The sequence below is a fragment of the Denticeps clupeoides genome, chromosome 6 (assembly GCF_900700375.1).
Source record: "Denticeps clupeoides chromosome 6, fDenClu1.1, whole genome shotgun sequence".
In the NCBI taxonomy this organism is placed as follows: domain Eukaryota; kingdom Metazoa; phylum Chordata; class Actinopteri; order Clupeiformes; family Denticipitidae; genus Denticeps; species Denticeps clupeoides.
Window position 1 is genome coordinate 5,329,136 of NC_041712.1, and position 21,037 is coordinate 5,350,172.

Consider the following 21,037-nt stretch of genomic DNA (forward strand, 5'->3'; position numbering starts at 1 on the left):
TGTGTTCTGGTGTCCCACAGATAGCCAGTAATCACCACATCGTTTCTGCCAATGACTGGACACGTAGCAAAACATCGTACACTGAGGACACAATATGTGGTAAAATAAGTCCTAAAACAACTCAAGCGAACTAGGATAATGTAAACGAATAAAAAAAATCCATGTGCTGCAGTTTTTTAAAGAAAACCAAACCCATCCATCAGAAACAATTTCTTCTTACTGTATGATATAAAATGCACATCTTTAGAAATACACCAACTAGGTCATAAACATCGACCTGGCTGGAGATGTTGTGACTCTCTTTAACCCAACAAGTTGTTTTGAATCAGTGGATATCATGGGGCCTAATTACTTCATGTAGATAAATGTGCATCATATCTTCGAATGACCGATAGAGGATCAGGGTTCGATGATCAAAAACCACAGCATGTATGTTTGGCACTGTAACCAATGATGTGATGAAATGTTAACATTTCATTAAAAAAGCATTAAAAACACTGCACTTCTTTTTCACAGAAGTTTTTTTTACAAAGTTACTAAAAAAGAGATCTAAATTCCACTGGGTCTATCCTTTAACCAATACTTTGTGGGACCACAGCAGTACATTTGTTCAGATGAACAGCCCAGAGGGACTTTGTGGGTACACAAAAGTCTGAATCAATTAGAGCGAACATCAATTAAACCACGCTACCCAGCCAGCTCCCTTGTAGAATGTCTGTGTAATATTTGATTGAGCTCATGTACAAATACGTGTTAAAAAAATATTATTTTGCATTAAAAGGCGTGCTGAATGCTACAAACGTGTAGAAAACACCACAAAAAACCTCTGAATTTTGGTAAGGGCCAATAGCAGAATCATCAAACAGATTGACGGAACAGCAAGACATGAGGCCATAGATTAAACAAATTCAGTTTGATTACACGATTTGATATCTTTACAAAGGAATAAGTGTACCCAAATAACCCTGTAAAGGAGCACCTTGTCCTTCTAAGGTTGTTACAAACCCAAAATGATCAAGCATGAAATTGCATCTTTTTGGCTAGAGATAAATGCCATTAAAAATACCTATTTAAATGTCTAATATCTATAGTGCTATAAACAGCTCACACAGGGCCCAGGAGAACTGGCCTCTGGGGTGCGCCACTGTGGTCCACACAAACCCCACTGACATTGTTTGAGACTTGGTCCAGGAGGGTGGTTTCAGGAAGAGTGTTACTTTATCCTTTACCCATCAGACCACACTGCCTCCTGTGGCTCGCTCCTCACCTTCCACAGTCACGTTGTCCACAGACAGCTGCAGGTTCTTCCCACGGCGCACCACCTTCACAGAGTGCCACTCATTGTCATTCAGCTTGTTCCCGGCAAACAGCGTCTCCGGTCCTTTACCTGCGGAGCAGAGGGAGGACAATCACACACTGCCGGAGGGGAGCGTCTCTATCAGTACCACACATTTATTCCCAAAGGGCTTTACTGGGGGTTGCAGAGCTACACACAGAGCTGCTGTAGTCAGAGAAGAGGTGTTGTCTCTCTCTCTCTCTCTCTCTCTCTCTCTCTCACACACACACACACACACACACACACACACACTATACATACGATATACAATATAAAATGACCAAATAGTAAAAGCTCTAACAATTCACTGCGGGAAACTATGTTATCTCCTTCCTGTCGGTGCAGGAAGCAACAGCTCTGGAAACAGAACTGCTCCAAGGACAGAATAACGAAAGGCAACATTTCGCCAGGCTGCTCTAATTACTCAGATTATCAAGTTATTTCACGGAACAATAAATCAATAATGAAAATTCCATTATCCTTCCAACTCAAACACAAACTAAAACAGCACAGAAATCCACAGTGACTCACACACACACACACACACACACTCCCACTATTCACACAGAACTATTCCCACTCAAAACACATGCAAAAATTTATGCAGGCACATTTACACACACACACATAGACACACACATCTCTAATCATAAAACCTAATACTACAACTAAATATACATTTTACTGGTGTAAAAAAACATACACACAAGAGCTCACAATAACTTTCTCACAAGCACTCTCTCTCTCACACACACACACACACAAACACACCTATAGCAACTAGCGCAGACACAAACTCATAATAAAACATTCACACACACCCAGAGACAAAGACACTCGGCCTCAGTTCATGACTGAGAGCTGAGTGTAATAATAATATTCTGTTAGTGCCCACAACAACAACAACAACAGCAGCATATGAAACATTCACACTCTCGGCTCTCCAGTGGCGCCATGATGGGGCCTGCTCTGCATACAGCTAGCATCAGCAGTAAGAAGAAATTCCCTCCATCCCCTCACCGCTCAGACGCGAAGCCCCTGCCTCCTGCATCAGAGGTCAGACTAAGACCGTGTCCTTGCAGAGTTGTAATCTCTGTACCTCCCCTGCCCTTTTTTCCCCAGCTCTCAAAATAGGTCACGGAAGCCTGGGGCGCATTGGAGAAATCACCCCATCAGAGTTTGGGCAGCGGGCCGGCATGCTGGTTCAAAGGAGTTCTGACACCACTCGGAAATCTAATTGGCCCTGCCTAAGCCTGCAATCCCTCCTGGGGTAGTCAGTGGTCTAATTGAAGCAGTGCAAAACTCACAGGGGACACGGGAAGGAGACTGTGTAGAGTTGCCTACCCCCCCAAAAAAAATGTGCTGTTAGGCTTCACCTTGGGAGAAAGACACTCAGTTGCCTGCAGGGGCCAAGTCCCCACTGGCATCTGATACTGTCCAAAACCATCTGTGATGGAGGCTTTGATTGTGTCGAATTGTGCTCACTCACAGAGGCATGCACAGAACCTTCTAGAACCTTCACTGTCCACAACCTGTTCCTTTTAGCGTTCAATATAAATTCCTCCCTATGACATTTTATGCCATGCATGGTCTTACCACTCAGGAAATGTTCTTCCTCAGGTCCCCTGGCACTGGCTTCCCATTGGTGCCTGACTTGGAGTTACCTTCAGTCTAGTGGGTTGGCGATATGACAGCTAAATCAAATATTTCAATTTTTTTTTTTTTTTTTTATATGGTCAACTATTTTTAACTTTAACTGTTTAACTAGATTTTGTATTTTACTATTTTGTGAAATACTGAACAATACAACCAAAATATTTTCCAATGTAAAAATATTGTCCAAAAGAACAAAACAGCACTTAGGCCAAAGAACATTTCAGATTTTTTTTTTTTTGCCAATGTGTTTATTTAAAGTTAAGTAAATACTTCAGAAAAAATATTAACAAAACATTTAAAACATTAATTTGTTTCTGCCTTTTGGATTACATCCATGGAATGGCAGCACTTGAGGAGTATTTTGGATCAATTACTGTCAGTAGACTTTTTGAACCCCTTGTTTTCTCCGGTTTTGATGTGATCTTTTTCAAGGTATTGTTTAGGAATCTAACCATGTACGGGAGTGAGAATTGTGCATCAGTGCCCAAGTTCACTTTGGTTGGCTTTGGTTGGAGTGCTGTTTCTATAAGGCAGGCATTAAGAAGACTAAGAAATGGTGCAATTTGACTCAGGCAAACACTGAACCACAATAGATAGATTCAATGTAGTATATATAGACCATACTATGTTCACTCCAAACTGGTAGATTGTCAACACATAGATCATCTTTGCATTTTGCTCTCATACCGCCCACCCAGTACTTCAGTGGAAGGCAGGCTATTTAGTGTTTTAGCTTCAAAACATAAAAACCCTTTCACTCAGTGGAAGCAATTACCATTTTTTTGAAATGTTGGATTACTACGCTTAACAATGTTGGCATTTTGAAGCTATGTTGTGTGTGTGTGTGTGTGTATATATACACTGAACAAACATATGCAGTCAGCATGGCACTTACACACTCCCTCACAAGCTGTTACATCTATGGCAATGTGCTGTGTGTTCAAACTGCACATTTCACAGTGGCCCTATTATTATAGCCAATCTATGGCACACCTGTGCAATATTCATGCTGTCTAATCAGCACCTTGATATGCCACAAATTATCTCGGCTCAGTACACCGTGATATGGATTTAGACAGATTTGTGAACAATATTTGAAAGTAATGGGTCTTTTGTGTTTCAGATCTTTTAGTACAGATTATGAAAAATAGGCGCAAAAACAAAAGTGTTGCGTTTATATTTTTGTTCTGTGTATACACACACGCACACACACATACACACACACATGCTTGACCTGTGTAAAACTCAGGAAGTGCCCAGGGTCTGTAAACAGGTCCCCTGTTAGGTAATTACTGACTCTTCTCAACAATACAGTACCTGCCTTGGTTGACCAGACACCTCAGCATTGACCAAGTAATGGGGGAACCGGGGAGCAGAGCAGAACTGCAAGTGACTCGCATGGCCATGTCTTTAGAGGTTTACACCCATGATAGGACCTCAAATGTGTGAGTAGTCAGCCTGCCAGTGATTCATAACTATAACTTTAGGTGGATCTACAGAACCTGGGGTCTGGCCAGGAAATTGGGATTCTGTCAACGTGAGAGTTCGGGGACGCACTTGCAGACATGCTTGGAGCGGGGGGACAAGTTTTCGGATGGGAAGTGGACACTGGAAGAGCTGGGGAGGATGACCGGAGGCACTTGTGAGTATGAACGGGAGTATGAACGGGAGTGGAGCAGTTGCGGGGAGGGAGCTCTGGCTCTGTGGGGAGTAGCGGGGAAGGAGGCTGGGTTGGAACAGGGCAGAGGAGAACAGGAAGCGTGGTCCGGGAGCGTGGGTTGGTGTCTTGGGTGGCAGGAAGGTGGGGTAACATAGAGCATCGTCGTAGCAAAAGGGGCAGGCAAACTCAAGGTCGAGGACAGGCAAAGGTCGTGGTCAAAAAGTCGAATCAGTCAGGCGTTTATAAAGAAGGCTAGCGTCTCTGGGAAGTAAATTCAACAAAGAGCGGGCAGCGTCCCCCCTGGCCACCTGACTTGGTGCTGCCCACTCTCACTTCCGCTTCCAGGTCGCTTCTTCCTCCCTCTGGCCGTGACAGATTCAACAGTGCTCTCATCATGGCTCAGGCCAAAATGCAGGAACACACTATCAAGGAATATGGCAAAGGACTGAACAGAAAGCCAGGTCACACTTTCAGCATTTTAGCCAGCTCTGTACAGTGAACAAAAGTGAGTAGCTGTATCAGAACTATCCTGTAAGGGCCTTGGAGGGAAATAGTTTTAATTCCACATTAATAAAAGTAGGCTGAGGTGGTCGTGGAATGTCTGGTCTTGAGGTCTACTGAGGCAAATAGGTTCCAGGTGCTGGATTGGAAAAGCATAGACAGGAAAGGGCAGCTGCACTCCTGGATGGATTGATGGATGGATTATGTGCTAGAATTATTTGTGATTGTATGCACACACACTCACACACACTCACCCAATCGTCTTCAGACTACAGTCATCTGGGTGCTTCAGTATCTCGAACTGGTGATGAACTTAATTGGCTAAACACAGTGTAACGAATTAGCTCAAGAGGAAATATCTAGAATTAATTATAACTGGTTATAATTAATAATAGACATTTAGACTAGATTTGGGGATAAGCTGTAGCAGAATTAATGTTACAATTACTTGATCTGTCCGTTCACGGAGCAGATAAATTAATTATCCATCAATTCTGGGAACGATCATCCCCCCCTTTTGGCCAGGAAAGGTAGCTTTCCTGACTCTGCGTGCTAGCAGTAACTTAGCATGTAGCTTAAAAGGTCAACGTTCAGTGACTCAGCTGTGAGCAGCACACAGAAACAAACGATTGTGAATTTAAAGATTTTAATAAACACGGCTATAGCTAACATACAACAATTAGACAAACATATACATACAGGGTAAAGGAAAGTGATGAAAAGAGAATGGCAGTATTACACATCAATTAACCACAGCCTAATGAGAATCGTCAGAGAATTCTTAAGTTCACCTTAAAAAGGGGTTTACACGTGCATCTAAATAGTTACTTGCATTGGTCCTTGTTTCATGTAAGGGAGTCCTGATGCGGTAGGGTCACGATCCTCGATCCTTAGGTCTGGCGCTGGAAGTTCTTCTTGAAGGTAAATTTTGCCAAAAGAGTCAAAGTGTTGAAAGAGGTGTCTCGGAAGGAAGAAGAGAAAATCTGAGCATTCGTGCCTGTGTGACGCTCCTTTTTGAATGTTTTCTGGCACGCCCATCATGTGGCCTGAATAGCCAATCACAAGTGTGACATTTTGGCGGGAGAAGTTCCCTTTGTCCGGGTTTACGACTGACCGGAATGTTTATGGCTGGTCCAGAGAGAGACTGTAGTTTGTTGCAGTTACAATTTCTACCTTATAGAAATTGTATGATGTATTTTGTGATCACATGGTATGCATCACTGTTCCAGTAGTAAAGAGAAGTTCCTTCTGACACCAAGAAAGGGACCTTTAGGAGGTAGGAAAGTAGAGATACACTTATACACTTAATTATAGGTAATTAAAGTTTACCTAATGTACAATAGAAAGTTGTAACTAGTATAATTCATACAAGGGAACGTACACACAACGCGTGCATATACGGGATCCACTTATAATCACATATTCCTAGCACAAGATACAGACAATATGTTTTAAGTGTGTGCGTGATTGTGTATTGCGACGGTGGGGCCAGGCAGGAGGTCTTTGGAATGCTTTGAAGCTTGGAGCCCCGATGAGCAGTTTGCAGACCCCGTCTGTTTTGCATCGTCTTGGTGACAGTGGGGGCAGACGGGACAATCAGGCTGAGGGTCCAGGTTGTAATTTGTATGTAAATGTCAAAGGTTAAAAGGTTCTTTGAAGATCAACCATCTATGATCCTACGCAGACGCTACATTTGTGACAGTGGGGGAAGACGGGACGATCAGAGTGAGGGTCCAGGGTTGTAATTGGTATGTAAATGTCACAGGTTAAAAGGTTCTTTGAAGATCAACCATCTGTGATCCTACGCAGACGCTACAACAGTATATCAAATTACAGGCAACCTGCCTCACAGTGCATTAATAAAGTTAGTGCATTTGTGTGTTTGTGATTTTCCTTACAGAAGATTCTGCTCATCCTTTCTTAAAAATTTCACTTGTCTTCATTAGTAGACAAGCAAATAAATAGGGTTTGTTACATACAAATCCTAAAAAATGACATTTGTTTCTGAACCCTGCCACCTTTATACCTAAAAAATTTAGTCAAATTGTTGAATTTTAAACCAGTTTTAATCAAAATTTTGGTTTTCTCCGTGCATACCATAATGTGCATGGGGCAGTGGTGGCATGGTAGGAAAGGAAACTGACTGAATCGGAAGGTTGCCAGTTTGAATCTTGAGCCGTCAAGGTGCCACTGAGCAAAGCACCGTCCCCACACACTGCTCCCTCGGGCGCCTGTCATGGCTGCCCACTGCTCACCAAGGGTGAGGACACATTTTTTGGTGTGCACAGTGTGCTGTGTTTCACAATGACAATCACTTCACTTTAATTTTTCACTAATATACTGTATTAACACACCCCATTAAACTAGTCAGTGTTGGACACAAAACTCAATGGCGTTTCCAAAAAATGACAGGTGCCCGTGTAGAAATACGCCACTGCTTAAAATTTCAAACACAAAGAGGACAGAGACAGGACATGGAGCAGATGGCTCAGAGGCATAATTGAGAATCATTTACTTAAACTATTGGTGATTTCTGCCTATTTAAGAGTTAATTAACATTTTATTGTCATTAAATCACCCATTAATTTGAATATGTGTGAAAGACCTATAAAGGGACATGAAATACAGTCTTTAAACTCCATATGGACAGCATGTCCCTCACTGTCAGAGGAAAACTGTATATAGATTTTTCTCAGAAAATATTGAAATGACACTTCATACCTTGTATCATGATAATTGAATATTATCTCCCCAAATTAGACCATGGTTGAGTCTAATCTGTCATTTTAAATACTAGGAGGAATCATGGGATGTGCCATGATAAGAACTCTGATGTTTACAGTCACAGATTCATGTGACTAGCTGCTGCTTGAATGATGTTGCTTGTCATGCCATGGCATGTGAAGGAGGCACAATAGTATCAAAAAGAACTAGTAAATGTTCTAACTAGGGATGCACCAAACATTTTAATTAGAGACTGATTTATTTCTGACCTTAAACCGATCCTGAGCACAGCTGCATGTTTAATTGTGTTATTATATCGTGGTTTATTGTCTCTCCCATTAGGTCATTACAGATGATGATGTCGGTGCATCCCTAGTTTTAATAAATAAAAGTAAAATGGCACAATGACCAAAAACAAAACAAAACAAAAGGTACACATCATCACATTGGCTTAAAATACGACAAAGAGTGTGAAAATGTGAAAGGATTGTAAGGACCTCTAAGCACTGATGTAGTGCCACCTGGGGAGACATGGGGACCGTAGTGACACGTTGCTTAAGAACAGCTGGGTCAGAGGTTGTTTCTGAGAATTGTTTTATCACAGAAGAACTGTAATACCCAGAAATAAACAGGGTAAAGGGCAAAATGAATCACAATAAAACAATCAATGTTGTGCATTCTTGTTTAATCACTAATTAAAATGCTTTGATTTTACAATATTTATCAGACGCCCTAATCCAGAGAGACTTACAATCAGTAGTTACAGGGACAGTACCCCCCTGGAGCAACTTAGGGTTAAGTGTCTTGCTCAGGGACACAATGGTAGTAAGTGGGATTTGAACCTGGGTCTTCTGGTTAATAGGCAAGTGTGTTACCACCCTTTGTTAACCCAGAACGATTTCAGTCTATGGATTAGAGTACGGGTGGTAGTAGCCTAGTGGGTAACACACTCGCCTATGAACCAGAAGACCCGGGTTCGAATCCCACTTACTACCATTGTGTCCCTGAGCAAGACACTTTACCCTAAGTTGCTCCAGGGGGGACTGTCCCTGTAACTACTGATTGTAAGTCGCTCTGGATAAGGGCGTCTCATAAATGCCGTAAATGTAAATGTAAATGTAAATGTATGGATTACAGGCAGATACAGATACAAAAAAATAATATTTGAACCCCTGCTATAGAATGATCGTTCCTTTATTAGTGGGCAAACTTACAAAATACAGTCAGGGGTTCAAATGATTTTTCCCTGACTGTATTTCTTTTCTGTTCATGCAGAACACATCTATAATCTGTTGAATAGTGTTTCTGTTCAAATATTTCAGGGTCCTTTTATCCAGCCTTAATCATGGAGACAGAAAATCTCAATCTGTTAAGTCTCCTCTGAACCTTAAAAAAGTACACACAACTCCTGCAAGTCTCAGAAACCCTTTAGTTTTACAAATCACATCATCCGGAATTAAAGCAGGGCAGACATTAGCAGTAAGCACTTTTAAGAGGAGACGGCAGACTATTTTGGGAGAACTGGAACACCTGCAGGAATTTTATGTAAAGGTAGAAGTGAGAGTGATGGTTTCACAGACACGTCCTCCTGAAGTCACATTTTATCAAGCGTCAACAAATCTCATGTCTCCTGTGAAAATGAATTATACGTGTATAATACATTTTCAGGATATAATTTTAGAAACAGTCCCAAAACCACAGTGCTATCGTTAGGGATTTTGGGCCCCAGAATAAATCTTGCTCTGGGCTCCATTAGCCTGCATCCTAATAATAGTCAAATTTTGATGTGGCCCTGTCTAGCTGTGGGCCCCAAGAAATATTACAACCTTTCACCCCATTAACGGCAGTCCTGGTCCTGACGGATGTCTCATCGCCACATCGCCACTCCAACCTCCACAGGGCCAGCTCTAAAAATACGGCCTGATTCCTCTGGGCTATTATAGAGGTAGTCGGCTTGGTGTCATGTTTTGGCCGCCATTTGGGTGGAATGGCTCTTTAAAGAGCAAATGCATCTGGGAGAGCCACAGCTCCCTGCTGACTGTGTGAAACGAAGCTAAGGCCTCATGAGGGGTATGACCGCAGTGGCCGAACGAAACAGGACTCAGACTAACGCTAACTTACATTGCCATCTGGTGGTTGGGCACGGCCCTTTCCATTTTTGCTGCTGAGCGTCTCTATGATTTTAACTGGTGCTGACGGAAGAGCTTTACAGTAGCAAGCATTGCATATCTTAATCTGATATTAGTCTGGTCAACAGTCAATAATAACATTTAAATATGAAGTTATTCATGAGTCTGAATGATTACATTGTATTGAAGCTTAAACTAGAGTGAATATGAGACAGACATAGAAGCCTGGGCCCTAGGAGCACAATTAAAGCAATCACCCAAACGACTTCGTCTACTCCAAAAAACTCATGCACGCAGTAGAACGCCGACACTCTGTTTGCATTCAAATGGCGTGTAACTCACCTTGAAAGCCCTGGGCGTTTCTTATGAACCCAGTGTGCATGAAATGCACAAGGCTTCAACCGTCTCAGTAAGCCAGTAATAGAGAGCATGGCTTGTTATTGTAGGGAGATTGCTATCGTCATAATGGAAAAAATTAAAATGCATTGCATCTCCAAATTGGCGGAGTTTATAGTAAAAACTCTGAAGGTCAAAGTGTTGCATGTCATGGATATACTTCTAAAGCACATTTTGTGTTGAAATACTGGTGAGGTTAATCAAACGGTAACAGGAATTTGACTGAGAGTAATTGAAGAACATGAATAGACATATTTCTCATTTTTCAACATTTCTTGTATAAATAAAAGGGAGTCACTTACTAAGGTTACAGTCTATCCCGACACAATCTGGTGGAACAGAGAGAGTGAGATGGTGAGGTCAAATTATAGCAGAAATATAAAAGAAGAAGAAGAAGAAGAAGAAGAGAAACATTTCACATCCTTCAAGGTACAGTTCTGCAGACATCTTATGCATAGCCCACCATCCGGGGACAAGCTGAGAGTCAGAGCGGTCTCTCCCTTGCTGCCCACGAACGAGAGCCTCAGCCTTCAAGCCTCTGTATTTATGTAACACCCTCACAGGTACACACAGGCATACTATGTGCATGTCGAGGTAAATTACATGCATTTCTCCGGGGCTTATTTGCATTTTCCTATACATACACAATACGCGGATGCACATTACAGCCTGGGAGGGGCGGGGAGGCTGGGGTTTTCGCCTGTTACTAGGCAGCTGTCTGACTCTCTCGTGGGGCTGGGCAGCAGTTGCCAAAGTCATTACTGAAGAGGCCGCCTGCACCCAAACAGCCAAGACAAAGCGTCCGCAGTTCAGCTCGAACACTGTTTCGCTACACAGTCAGACTGAGCTGACTGGATGCACAATTCTGGCAGATTCTTTTATTTCTTTATTTTCAATAGCACACTTTATTTATTTATTTATTTTTGTGCTAAACTGCATGTTGACCTTCTCTTTGGCTGTGGGGCGTTCTCCAGCTGTCAACCGCTACAGAGCAGTGGGCACAGACAGCCAGAGACCAGCAGCAGAGGGGGCCGAGGAGGAGGAGCTACGGCAACTTGGCTCAAAAACGAATACAAATAATGCCTCGACACCCAGGCTAGAGCCGCGGTCTATAGACAAACCGCGCACTTGTGCCAGTAATCAAGTAGGGATTTGAAATGAGTCGCGTTTTAGCAGTAGTACTGCAGAAAGTCTTTAAAACAAAATTCTCAGATCCCAGTGAGCTGGTCATACTGGCTGCCTGCTCCCTGGGTTGCAGACAATTAGGCCATTGAAGGGCTGTAAAGGTGATTAGATAGATAGATAGATAGATAGATAGATAGATAGATAGATAGATAGATAGATAGATAGATAGATAGATAGATAGATAGATAGATGAAACCTTTCCCCATATCACAGTACATGGACTCTGACCCATTTCTCCTCATTCGTGCAGGGGTCAGGGGTCAGGTGGTTACCTAGGTTGACTGTGAGCTTGAGGCGTCCCCCGTCCAGCTCCAGGCGCAGCGTATCGGCGGACTCTCTGGAGGTGGTCGCCATGAGGAGCCCATAGGCCCTCTGGGACATGAAGCGCAGTGAAAGATCCTCTGCCTCGGTGTGCATGGTGCTCGGCGTCAGCACCTTCAGGAACATGCTGCCATCGTAGCTCAGCACAGCGGCCTCTACAAACAGAACAAACACAGGCAATTAAAAAGGCCAGAGATCCCCACTGACCCTTAACTTCATGGCATGACTCTACTTCTCCTCCTGCCATCTCCCCCCATACTGCTGTATTAAGAGAAGGGAAAATGCCAACTCAGCTGCGATGAAAGGCAGACATCAGAGATGTCTGTTGGCCTTAATAATCTGACTCCAGTAATTATTAGCAATGTATATAAACTCATCTGATGTGACCTGGACATACACAGGTAGATAACTATTGCAGTTACATGGAAATAATGTATGTAAAAATGGTACCAAAGTTACAAGATATACCCAAATTTAAGGAAAGGAGTGGAGAAAGAGAGAGAAAGCAGGGGCCAAGCTCCAGACAAGGAGAATGGACCTAGAGAAGCAGGGGGAAGAAGCCCAACAGCCGAGAGGAAAATATCCCAGAAGCTAGGAGAAAACCCCTAGCAGCTGATGGGGGAACGAATGCCTCGAATAAGGTTCTTATTCAGCTCGTTTATACTGGCTCTCAAAAAGGTTGCCACAGAACAATCAGATTATCCTGAAGATACTGCTTGGAGATAAAGTGAGGGTCTTCATCTGCACATGAAAAGTCATGGACCTGGAATCTCCTATCTTATACTGGCCATCCTCTAAATGATATATTCTTTTCATACTGTTAATTTTTTTTAAATCTTAATATTTATACTGTATTGAGGCATATTTCATTTTTCCCGTTCTCTTTCTTTTATATACAGGGAGTGCAGAATTATTAGGCAAGTTGTATTTTTGAGGAATAATTTTATTATTGAAGAACAACCATGTTCTCAATGAACCCAAAAAACTCATTAATATCAAAGCTGGATGTTTGTGGAAGTAGTTTTTAGTTTGTTTTTGTAACGAATTAGCTCAAGAGGAAATATCTATAATTAATTATAACTGGTTATAATTAACAATAAACATTTAGATTAGATTTTGGGATAAACTGTAGCAGAATTAATGTTACAATTACTTGATCTGTCCGTCCACGGAGCAGATAATATAATTATTTATCAATTCTGGGAACGATTATCCCCCCTCTTGCCAGGAAAGGTAGCTTTCCCACTAGCAGTAACTTAGCATGTAGCTTAAAAGGTCAACGTTCAGTGACTCAGCTGTGAGCAGCACACAGAAACAAACGATTGTGAATTTAAAGAATTTAATAAACACGGCTATAGCTAACATACAACAATTAGACAAACATATACATACAGGGTAAAGGAAAGTGATGAAAAGAGAATGGCAGTATTACACATCAATTAACCACAGCCTAATGAGAATCGTCAGAGAATTCTTATGTTCACCTTAAAAAGGGGTTTAGACGTGCATAGTTACTTGCATTGATCCTTATTTCATGCAAAGAGTCCTGATGCTGTAGGGTCACGATCCTTGATCCGTAGGTCTGGCGTTAGAGGTTCTCCTTGAAGGTAAATATTGCCAAAGAGTAACAAAGTGTTGAAAGAAATGTCTCGGAAGGAAGAAGAGAAAATCTGAGCATTCGTGCCTGTGTGACGCTCCTTTTTGAATGGTTTCTGGCACGCCCATCATGTGGCCTGAATAGCCAATCACAAGTGTGACATTTTGGCGGGAGGAGTTCCCTTTGTCTGGGTTTACGACTGACCGGAATTTTATGGCTGGTCCAGAGAGAGACTGTAGTTTGTTGCAGTTACAATTTCTACCTTATAGAAATTGTATGATGTATTTTGTGATCACATGGTATGCATCACTGTTCCAGTAGTAAAGAGAAGTTCCTTCTGACACCAAGAAAGGGACCTTTAGGAGGTAGGAAAGTAGAGATACACTTATACACTTAATTATAGGTAATTAAAGTTTACCTAATGCACAATAGAAAGTTGTAACTAGTATAATTCATACAAGGGAACGTACACACAACGCGTGCATATACGGGATCCACTTATAATCACATATTCCTAGCACAAGATACAGACAATATGTTTTAAGTGTGTGCGTGATTGTGTATTGCGAAGGTGGGGCCAGACAGGAGGTCTTTGGAATGCTTTGAAGCTTGGAGCCCCGATGAGCAGTTTGCAGACCCCGTCTGCTTCGCATCGTCTTGGTGACAGTGGGGGCAGACGGGACAATCAGGCTGAGGGTCCAGGTTGTAATTTGTATGTAAATGTCAAAGGTTAAAAGGTTCTTTGAAGATCAACCATCTATGATCCTACGCAGACGCTACATTTGTGACAGTGGGGGAAGACGGGACGATCAGAGTGAGGGTCCAGGGTTGTAATTGGTATGTAAATGTCAAAGGTTAAAAGGTTCTTTGAAGATCAACCATCTGTGATCCTACGCAGACGCTACAAATCCCCCCTTGTGGCTGAAAAGTGTTCAACTAGAAACCTTATCAGACACATTGGATCATGAAGGTGGGATGACAGATGGATCCTGTAAGTCAGATGGCAGGTGGACCAGCAAGCCTTTGGGTCTTCCACCCGGGTGTTCCCTTGGTCAAGTTCAGCACTGCCTCCGCCTGGGGTACTCTCCTACGGCGGTTTTTCTTGAAAGGTCCGGGGAAATGCAGCCGTGCACCGGTTCATGGACCTTTGCACCAAATTTACTCTGTTAAACAGGACGGAGGCAAGGCCGAGAGTTAGGGTGCAACTGATCGCTGTGGCGAGGCAAAGAGCTGTGTCGGCCGCAGTCCAGGATCGGGCAACAGGAAAGTTGGTCTGGACAGGTTGCCTAGACAATGCTTGGAGGGCTGTGTCGATTGGGGTGATATCAATTATCTGAGACCCCCCTTCCTCAATGCTCTGTTCCAGTTCGGGCTCCAGGGTGAGGCTGTGATCCTTGAAGAAAGATGGAAGTTCCACCGCAGACTGGTACTCGTCGCTTGGAAGGTGGTACAACGCCAGGTATACTTGAGGGTTACGGTCGTTGGTGATGAGAAGTCCATGTTGGTCCCTCAGTGCAATGCCGGATGCTGGACCTGGGGATGTGATCTCAGGTTGTGGTTGTCCTCTGGTTAGCTGGAGGCATAGCAAGGACAGCCACAGCAGCACCCCCCTTTGTCTTTCCCTGCCAGAAGCCACATGTCTCTTGATCTGGTTACGATGGAACCATTTGAACGCTGGTTCTTTCTGTCCACGGCTTTGCTTGATCTGGTATGCGACAGGAAAGAGTTTGTCCATGATCTCATGCGGTCCAGTCCAGTGTGGAGGAAACTCCTTTGACAGCCGATGAGAGGATGTCTGAGGCGGTTGTATGTTGCAGTAATAACAGACCTTGTCGCCCACGTCCAGTTCTTGGTGTGATGCCTTCCAGTTGTAATATGCTTTCCGGCCGTCTGCACTCTTTTGGAGTCGTTGTTGGGCAAAAGCAAATGCGGTTCTCAAATGCCGGTGCGGTTCCTCAAGGTACTGGTGAGTGGTGTAGTTGGTGTCTCCTGGCTGGTATAGCAGGTGTACTTGTATTCCCAGAAGTTTCCAGGTTTGCTGTATAATCTCAGCTGTGAAGTTGGTGCCCTTGTCTGAGTTGACTCTCAGTGGCAGCCCGAACTTTGTGAACTGGAATACGACTGTGAGGAAATACTTGTAGCCTCTAGTTGACCTAGGCAGGGGTCCAACCCAGTCACTTTGGAGGTCTGACCAAGGAGATGTGACTCCTCTGCGCTGCAGTGAGGCTCTGTGGTTTGTTTTTGTTGGTTGGAATTGGTAACAAGAAAAGAATTCTTTCACATACTCTGCCAAATCTTGCTGCATGCTGGGCCAGTATGCCGCTTGTTCTAGTGTCTCATACGTGGTACTTGTGCCATGGTGTCTCGCGCTTGGTGTGTCGTGAGCATATATTAGCATGACCCCCCTTAGGCACTGTGGCACCACAAGCCTTGGCGCAGTGATGTCATCAGGGCAGTACCCAAGAATATTGTGCATCACACACAGCATAGGTTTCACGTTGAGTAGTGCTTTGAGGGTTGGCGTATTGGCCATTTGTGCAGCTGTGATAGGGCGGTTGGAGGGGTCAGAGAGGTGGTGAGGGATAGTGTGTATAGCTGGGTCAGAGGCCTGCATGTCAGCAATGTCCATGGTGGTGATTTGAGGAGCCAGCGTAAGCGGCTGTGAGGTGGTCATTGAAGTGGGCTGAGTCTGTTTGCTGCGGGTTATGGCAGCCACATTAAGGGTGGGTGGGTGGGCAGGTGGATGCCATAACTCGCCGTGTAGTGCACCTGCTGTAGCCAGCTGGAAAGTGCATAGTGATGACCTTGAACCTTGCTCTTGGGTCGGTGTGTTCCCGCAGTTGTTGGCGAGACCTTCTGTGGCCTTTGTGACCTGGCAGTCTGTCTGGCGTGATCTTGGTGACTGAGGAGGCAGAGGTTCTCGCACTTGAGCCCAAATTTTTAGATGTTTGAAGTCCAATAGGGGCTCAAAGCGGTCTAGCAGGTCTTTTCCAATAAGGAGCGGGTATGTGTCAAATGGAGAGATGTACACAGGGTGTACTAAGGTCATAGGGCCGATGGTTAGGTGAATGGGAGCTAGTTGTTCTAGTTGTACATCATTTTGGCTGTATGATTGTACGTTCAGCACACAGTTCTTATATTCGAGAGTTCGATTCTGTCTCTTGGCAGCAATCTGAAGTCTGTCGAAAAGCTGGGCTGACATCAGAGTCAGGTCTGCTCCCGTGTCCACCAGGGCCTCTAGCCTTACCTCATTCTCCAAAGTGGTGGTCAGGTACAGTTTCTTGGCTACCCCCCTTTCAATTAGGTTCCCCAACAGTCTTGGTATTGGGGCTTGTGTGGTAATCGGTAAGCAGTCAGGACCAGTCTCCCGTGACTCTTCCGGCAGACAGACCACCAAGACAGCACTCTCAGGTACATCAAGGTCCTGGCTTGAGGTGTGATGCTGGGAGTTGGCTGGTTCTGATGGTTCCATAGTAATCTGCTGTGGTTGCGTGATATCACTTGGTGGTGGGACCTCTCGTTCTGTGGTCAGCAGAGGATTATGTTTGAGTTGGTTAGGAGGATTATGTTGAGGGGACTTTGATTGGGTGATAGGGTCAGACTGCACGCTTAGTCATGCCTGATCTGACTCATCCTTTTTGCCCCCCCTCTGGTGCCTTTCCTGGAGGAGTTCCTTCAAAACTCTCATGATCTCTGCTGCTTCAGATGTGGCTTCCCAGTTTGGTCCTGCTGGTGATTTAAATCTGGACTGATCCAGAGAGTGTTGAGAAGGGTTCGGCTGCTGCCAATCTGATCTTGACGCTTGTGTTGCTGAAAATTGGCTCCTTCTGGGTCGTCTCTTTCCTTCCCATGTGGCTTCATCCCTTGGGTTGGAGGGTGGTTGTGACCTGTCCCAGGATCTTCCGGAATGACCAGTTTGGTGTTTGTGTCGGGCCCCGTCATGTCCACGCTGCCCCCTGTTGGCTGGAAAGGTTCGTGACCATCTGTTGTCATGGTGGCTTTGCTCGGCGCCCTCTAGAGTGAGTTCTGCACTCTGAGTGGAGACAGGATAGATGGTGTGGGTTTTCGCTGTCTTTTCCGAAACAGCTCTGTGTTTGGCGAAGGCCTTGTGGGCCAAGTCTCTCAGCTGTTGGGTGGACATCGTCCGTGGGCATGCCAGAACCCCCAGATAGTGACTTACTGTGGGGTGCAGGTTCCGGAGGAACAGGGATCTGAAATTGAAATCGTCCTCCATTCCTGGCTCGTTGCGTGCTCCGAAGTAGGCCTGTCGGAGTCTGTTGTAGTAGGCTTGCGTGGTTTCCTGTCTGCCCTGTTTAAGGTCCATGGCAGTGATCAGTCCATGCTCTGACTCTGGGTCAGAGAACTCCCTGATTAGCGCTTGCTGCAGTTGCTGATGATCCATTTTGACGCTCTCTGGCTGTCGGTCCAGGAAACTGCGCACCTCACGGCTAGCAGTGATTCTGAGCAGATAAAGCCTGTCGCGTGTGGTAACGTTAGCAACAGTTTGCAAGTGGAAGTCCACATCATCGAGGTATGAGTGGACATCATGGCCTCCTGCAGGGTTAGGAGTGAAAATGGGAATGTTCCTCGCCAGCTTATCCAGTTCCTTGGTTGACACACCATGACTGGAATGTAGTCTTTGAGAGGGTTCCCACCCCCTTGCTGCTGGCGGGGGGTTTGGGATGCTGGCAGGTGATGTCCTGTGCACTGGGCTCTCCTCCCTTTTGCTGCTGGTTAGGGGAAACTCTGCGGGGTGCATCTCTCTTCTAGGGTCATCGTGCAGTCTGTATGAGTGCTTGAGCTCTCTGCGAACTGTGTCAAGTTCATCTTTCAAATAGTCTCTTTGTTGGGACAGAGTACTGACCTCGGCCCGGGCAGTTTGCAGGTGGCCCTCACAGGCCCTGGCCCTGGCTTCTCTTTCTTTAAGTTCAGTCTCTGCTCTCATCAGGAGGGTCTTAGCCTCGTTGAGTTCTTCCCTCAGCTCTTCTCTGGCGTCCTTTTCCTGCTCTTCCCGGTGTGCTGTGTCCGCGCGGAGATCAGTCAAGGCGTTCTGGAGTCTCTCCAATTCCTCCTGTAGCTCTGGGTGCTGTTTGTGTGCTGTCCTGTCCTGAGTCTCCAGTTGCTCCAGTTGTCTTCGAACGAGCGTCAGATTCCTCTGTGATCTCTCATCCTGAAGCTTTAGTGCTGCAGTCTGTCGTTCCTGGTGGTGGATTGTTGCTTCACTCAGCTTTGCCTGGCCGAGGAGGTTGTGAGCCAGTGATGCGGTGATCTTGGCCAGCTCCTTGTGGCTGTAGTCCTGCGTTGGATCGCGGGCCATCAAGATGCTCAGGTTGTCGTCAATCTGCTCTTGGCTCAGGTTCTGCAGGTCCCCGGTGGGTTCATGAAGAAGATTGCTAGTCAGGGCGTTCAGCCAGACTTCTAGACGATCCCAGTGGGCCTCAGGGCTGGATGATCGAGACATGTTGGCTTGCTGGTCAGGCGAGAGAGGGAGAGAAAGGGAGCGAGAGGGAGGGACAGCACAAAACAAAACCAATGCAAGTCCTACCAGTGTTAATGACTGCGCCTATAGTACTTAGATTTGACCGCGTGACAGTCTTAAGACTTTGGCAGCTTGGGTTGTCAATGTATTACTCAGCCTTCCCTGATGATTCTCAAAGGTTTGGTAAACAAACAGAAACCAGGTGAAGACAAACAAACAAATACGCCAAACACAGAGGAGAGGTATAGGATTGAGGGGGAGCACTACCTATGAGTAAACACACAGGTGTAGAATATAGAAATCGATTCTAAATTTAAATTCAAACACTGTTTAGACTAAATTTAAATAAATCTAAACAGGAGAGGGAGAGGCTTGACTCAGTAATAACAAGAATCAAGTTAAGAGGCAAAGAGCCAGACTAAGCCTTTCAGATAAACTGGCAGGCTTAGGCCAACCAACCAAGAAAACCCACCTACTGAGACCGGCCACAAGGTGGCGTGGGTGAGCCCCAAGGGTTAGAACAGAGGGGGTGGAGTTGGAATTTAGGAGTGTTAGACAGGGTGTGGCAGGACTTCTTCACTGCCTTTCACACATTAACAATTAAAAACAGGAATTCTTCGCTGCTTTAAAACAAATGCAATTTAGCTGCACCAAAAGGGGTGTGTGGCAGGATTTCTTCGCTGCCGTTACACACTAAAAATTAAAAACGGGATTTCTTCGCCGTTTTTACACAAATGCAGTTAGTTGCACAGCAATGTGTGGGCAGGATTTCTTCGCCGCCTCTTACACACTAACAATTAAAAACAGGGTTCCTTAGCTGTTTCTACACATATGCATTTAGGGCTCTCATTTACGAATAAGGCCTATAAAAAGATGACAAGAGGAACGTCGCTCAAATCAATCTTTATCGCGATGAAGGAAGATTTCTTCGTTCCAACAGGCGATCTGATAATATTAAAATGTACAGCAAAGAGATTTCTTCGTCTTTACAGCACAATTTTAATATTATGAACTAATGGCTGTGTACTTTAACAGACAATGGCTGTTGAAATACACATATGGAGGTGGTCTTGAACCAACCAATCACGAGAGTGAGTCTTGCCTCACTTTAAGCGTGCATAAAAACACAAAAAGATTGTTACTGAGTTTGCTCACAAAATAAGTTTGAACGTGCCCGCATTCTCCACCATTAAATGTAACGAATTAGCTCAAGAGGAAATATCTATAATTAATTATAACTGGTTATAATTAACAATAAACATTTAGATTAGATTTTGGGATAAACTGTAGCAGAATTAATGTTACAATTACTTGATCTGTCCGTCCACGGAGCAGATAATATAATTATTTATCAATTCTGGGAACGATTATCCCCCCTCTTGCCAGGAAAGGTAGCTTTCCCACTAGCAGTAACTTAGCATGTAGCTTAAAAGGTCAACGTTCAGTGACTCAGCTGTGAGCAGCACACAGAAACAAACGATTGTGAATTTAAAGAATTTAATAAACACGGCTATAGCTAACATACAACAATTAGACAAACATATACATACAGGGTAAAGGAAAGTGATGAAAAGAGAATGGCAGTATTACACATCAATTAACCACAGCCTAATGAGAATCGTCAGAGAATTCTTATGTTCACCTTAAAAAGGGGTTTAGACGTGCATAGTTACTTGCATTGATCCTTATTTCATGCAAAGAGTCCTGATGCTGTAGGGTCACGATCCTTGATCCGTAGGTCTGGCGTTAGAGGTTCTCCTTGAAGGTAAATATTGCCAAAGAGTAACAAAGTGTTGAAAGAAATGTCTCGGAAGGAAGAAGAGAAAATCTGAGCATTCGTGCCTGTGTGACGCTCCTTTTTGAATGGTTTCTGGCACGCCCATCATGTGGCCTGAATAGCCAATCACAAGTGTGACATTTTGGCGGGAGGAGTTCCCTTTGTCTGGGTTTACGACTGACCGGAATTTTATGGCTGGTCCAGAGAGAGACTGTAGTTTGTTGCAGTTACAATTTCTACCTTATAGAAATTGTATGATGTATTTTGTGATCACAT

General features: G+C 44.3%; 1 protein-coding gene across 9 annotated transcripts in view; it reads right to left on the bottom strand.

Moving 5' to 3' along the window:
• Positions 1-21,037, bottom strand: part of nrxn2a (neurexin 2a) — a 295,247-nt gene that overhangs the window by 137,824 nt on the left and 136,386 nt on the right. For 8 of the 9 annotated variants that reach the window (XM_028982297.1, XM_028982296.1, XM_028982300.1 and 5 more), the window contains 3 exons: positions 11,860-12,063; positions 10,705-10,731; positions 1,268-1,387 (listed from right to left, as the gene is read on the bottom strand). In XM_028982297.1, the coding sequence (XP_028838130.1) occupies positions 1,268-1,387; positions 10,705-10,731; positions 11,860-12,063 (351 nt within the window). The remainder of the gene's footprint in view (positions 1-1,267; positions 1,388-10,704; positions 10,732-11,859; positions 12,064-21,037) is intronic. The other variant, XM_028982295.1, reaches the window with a different exon arrangement.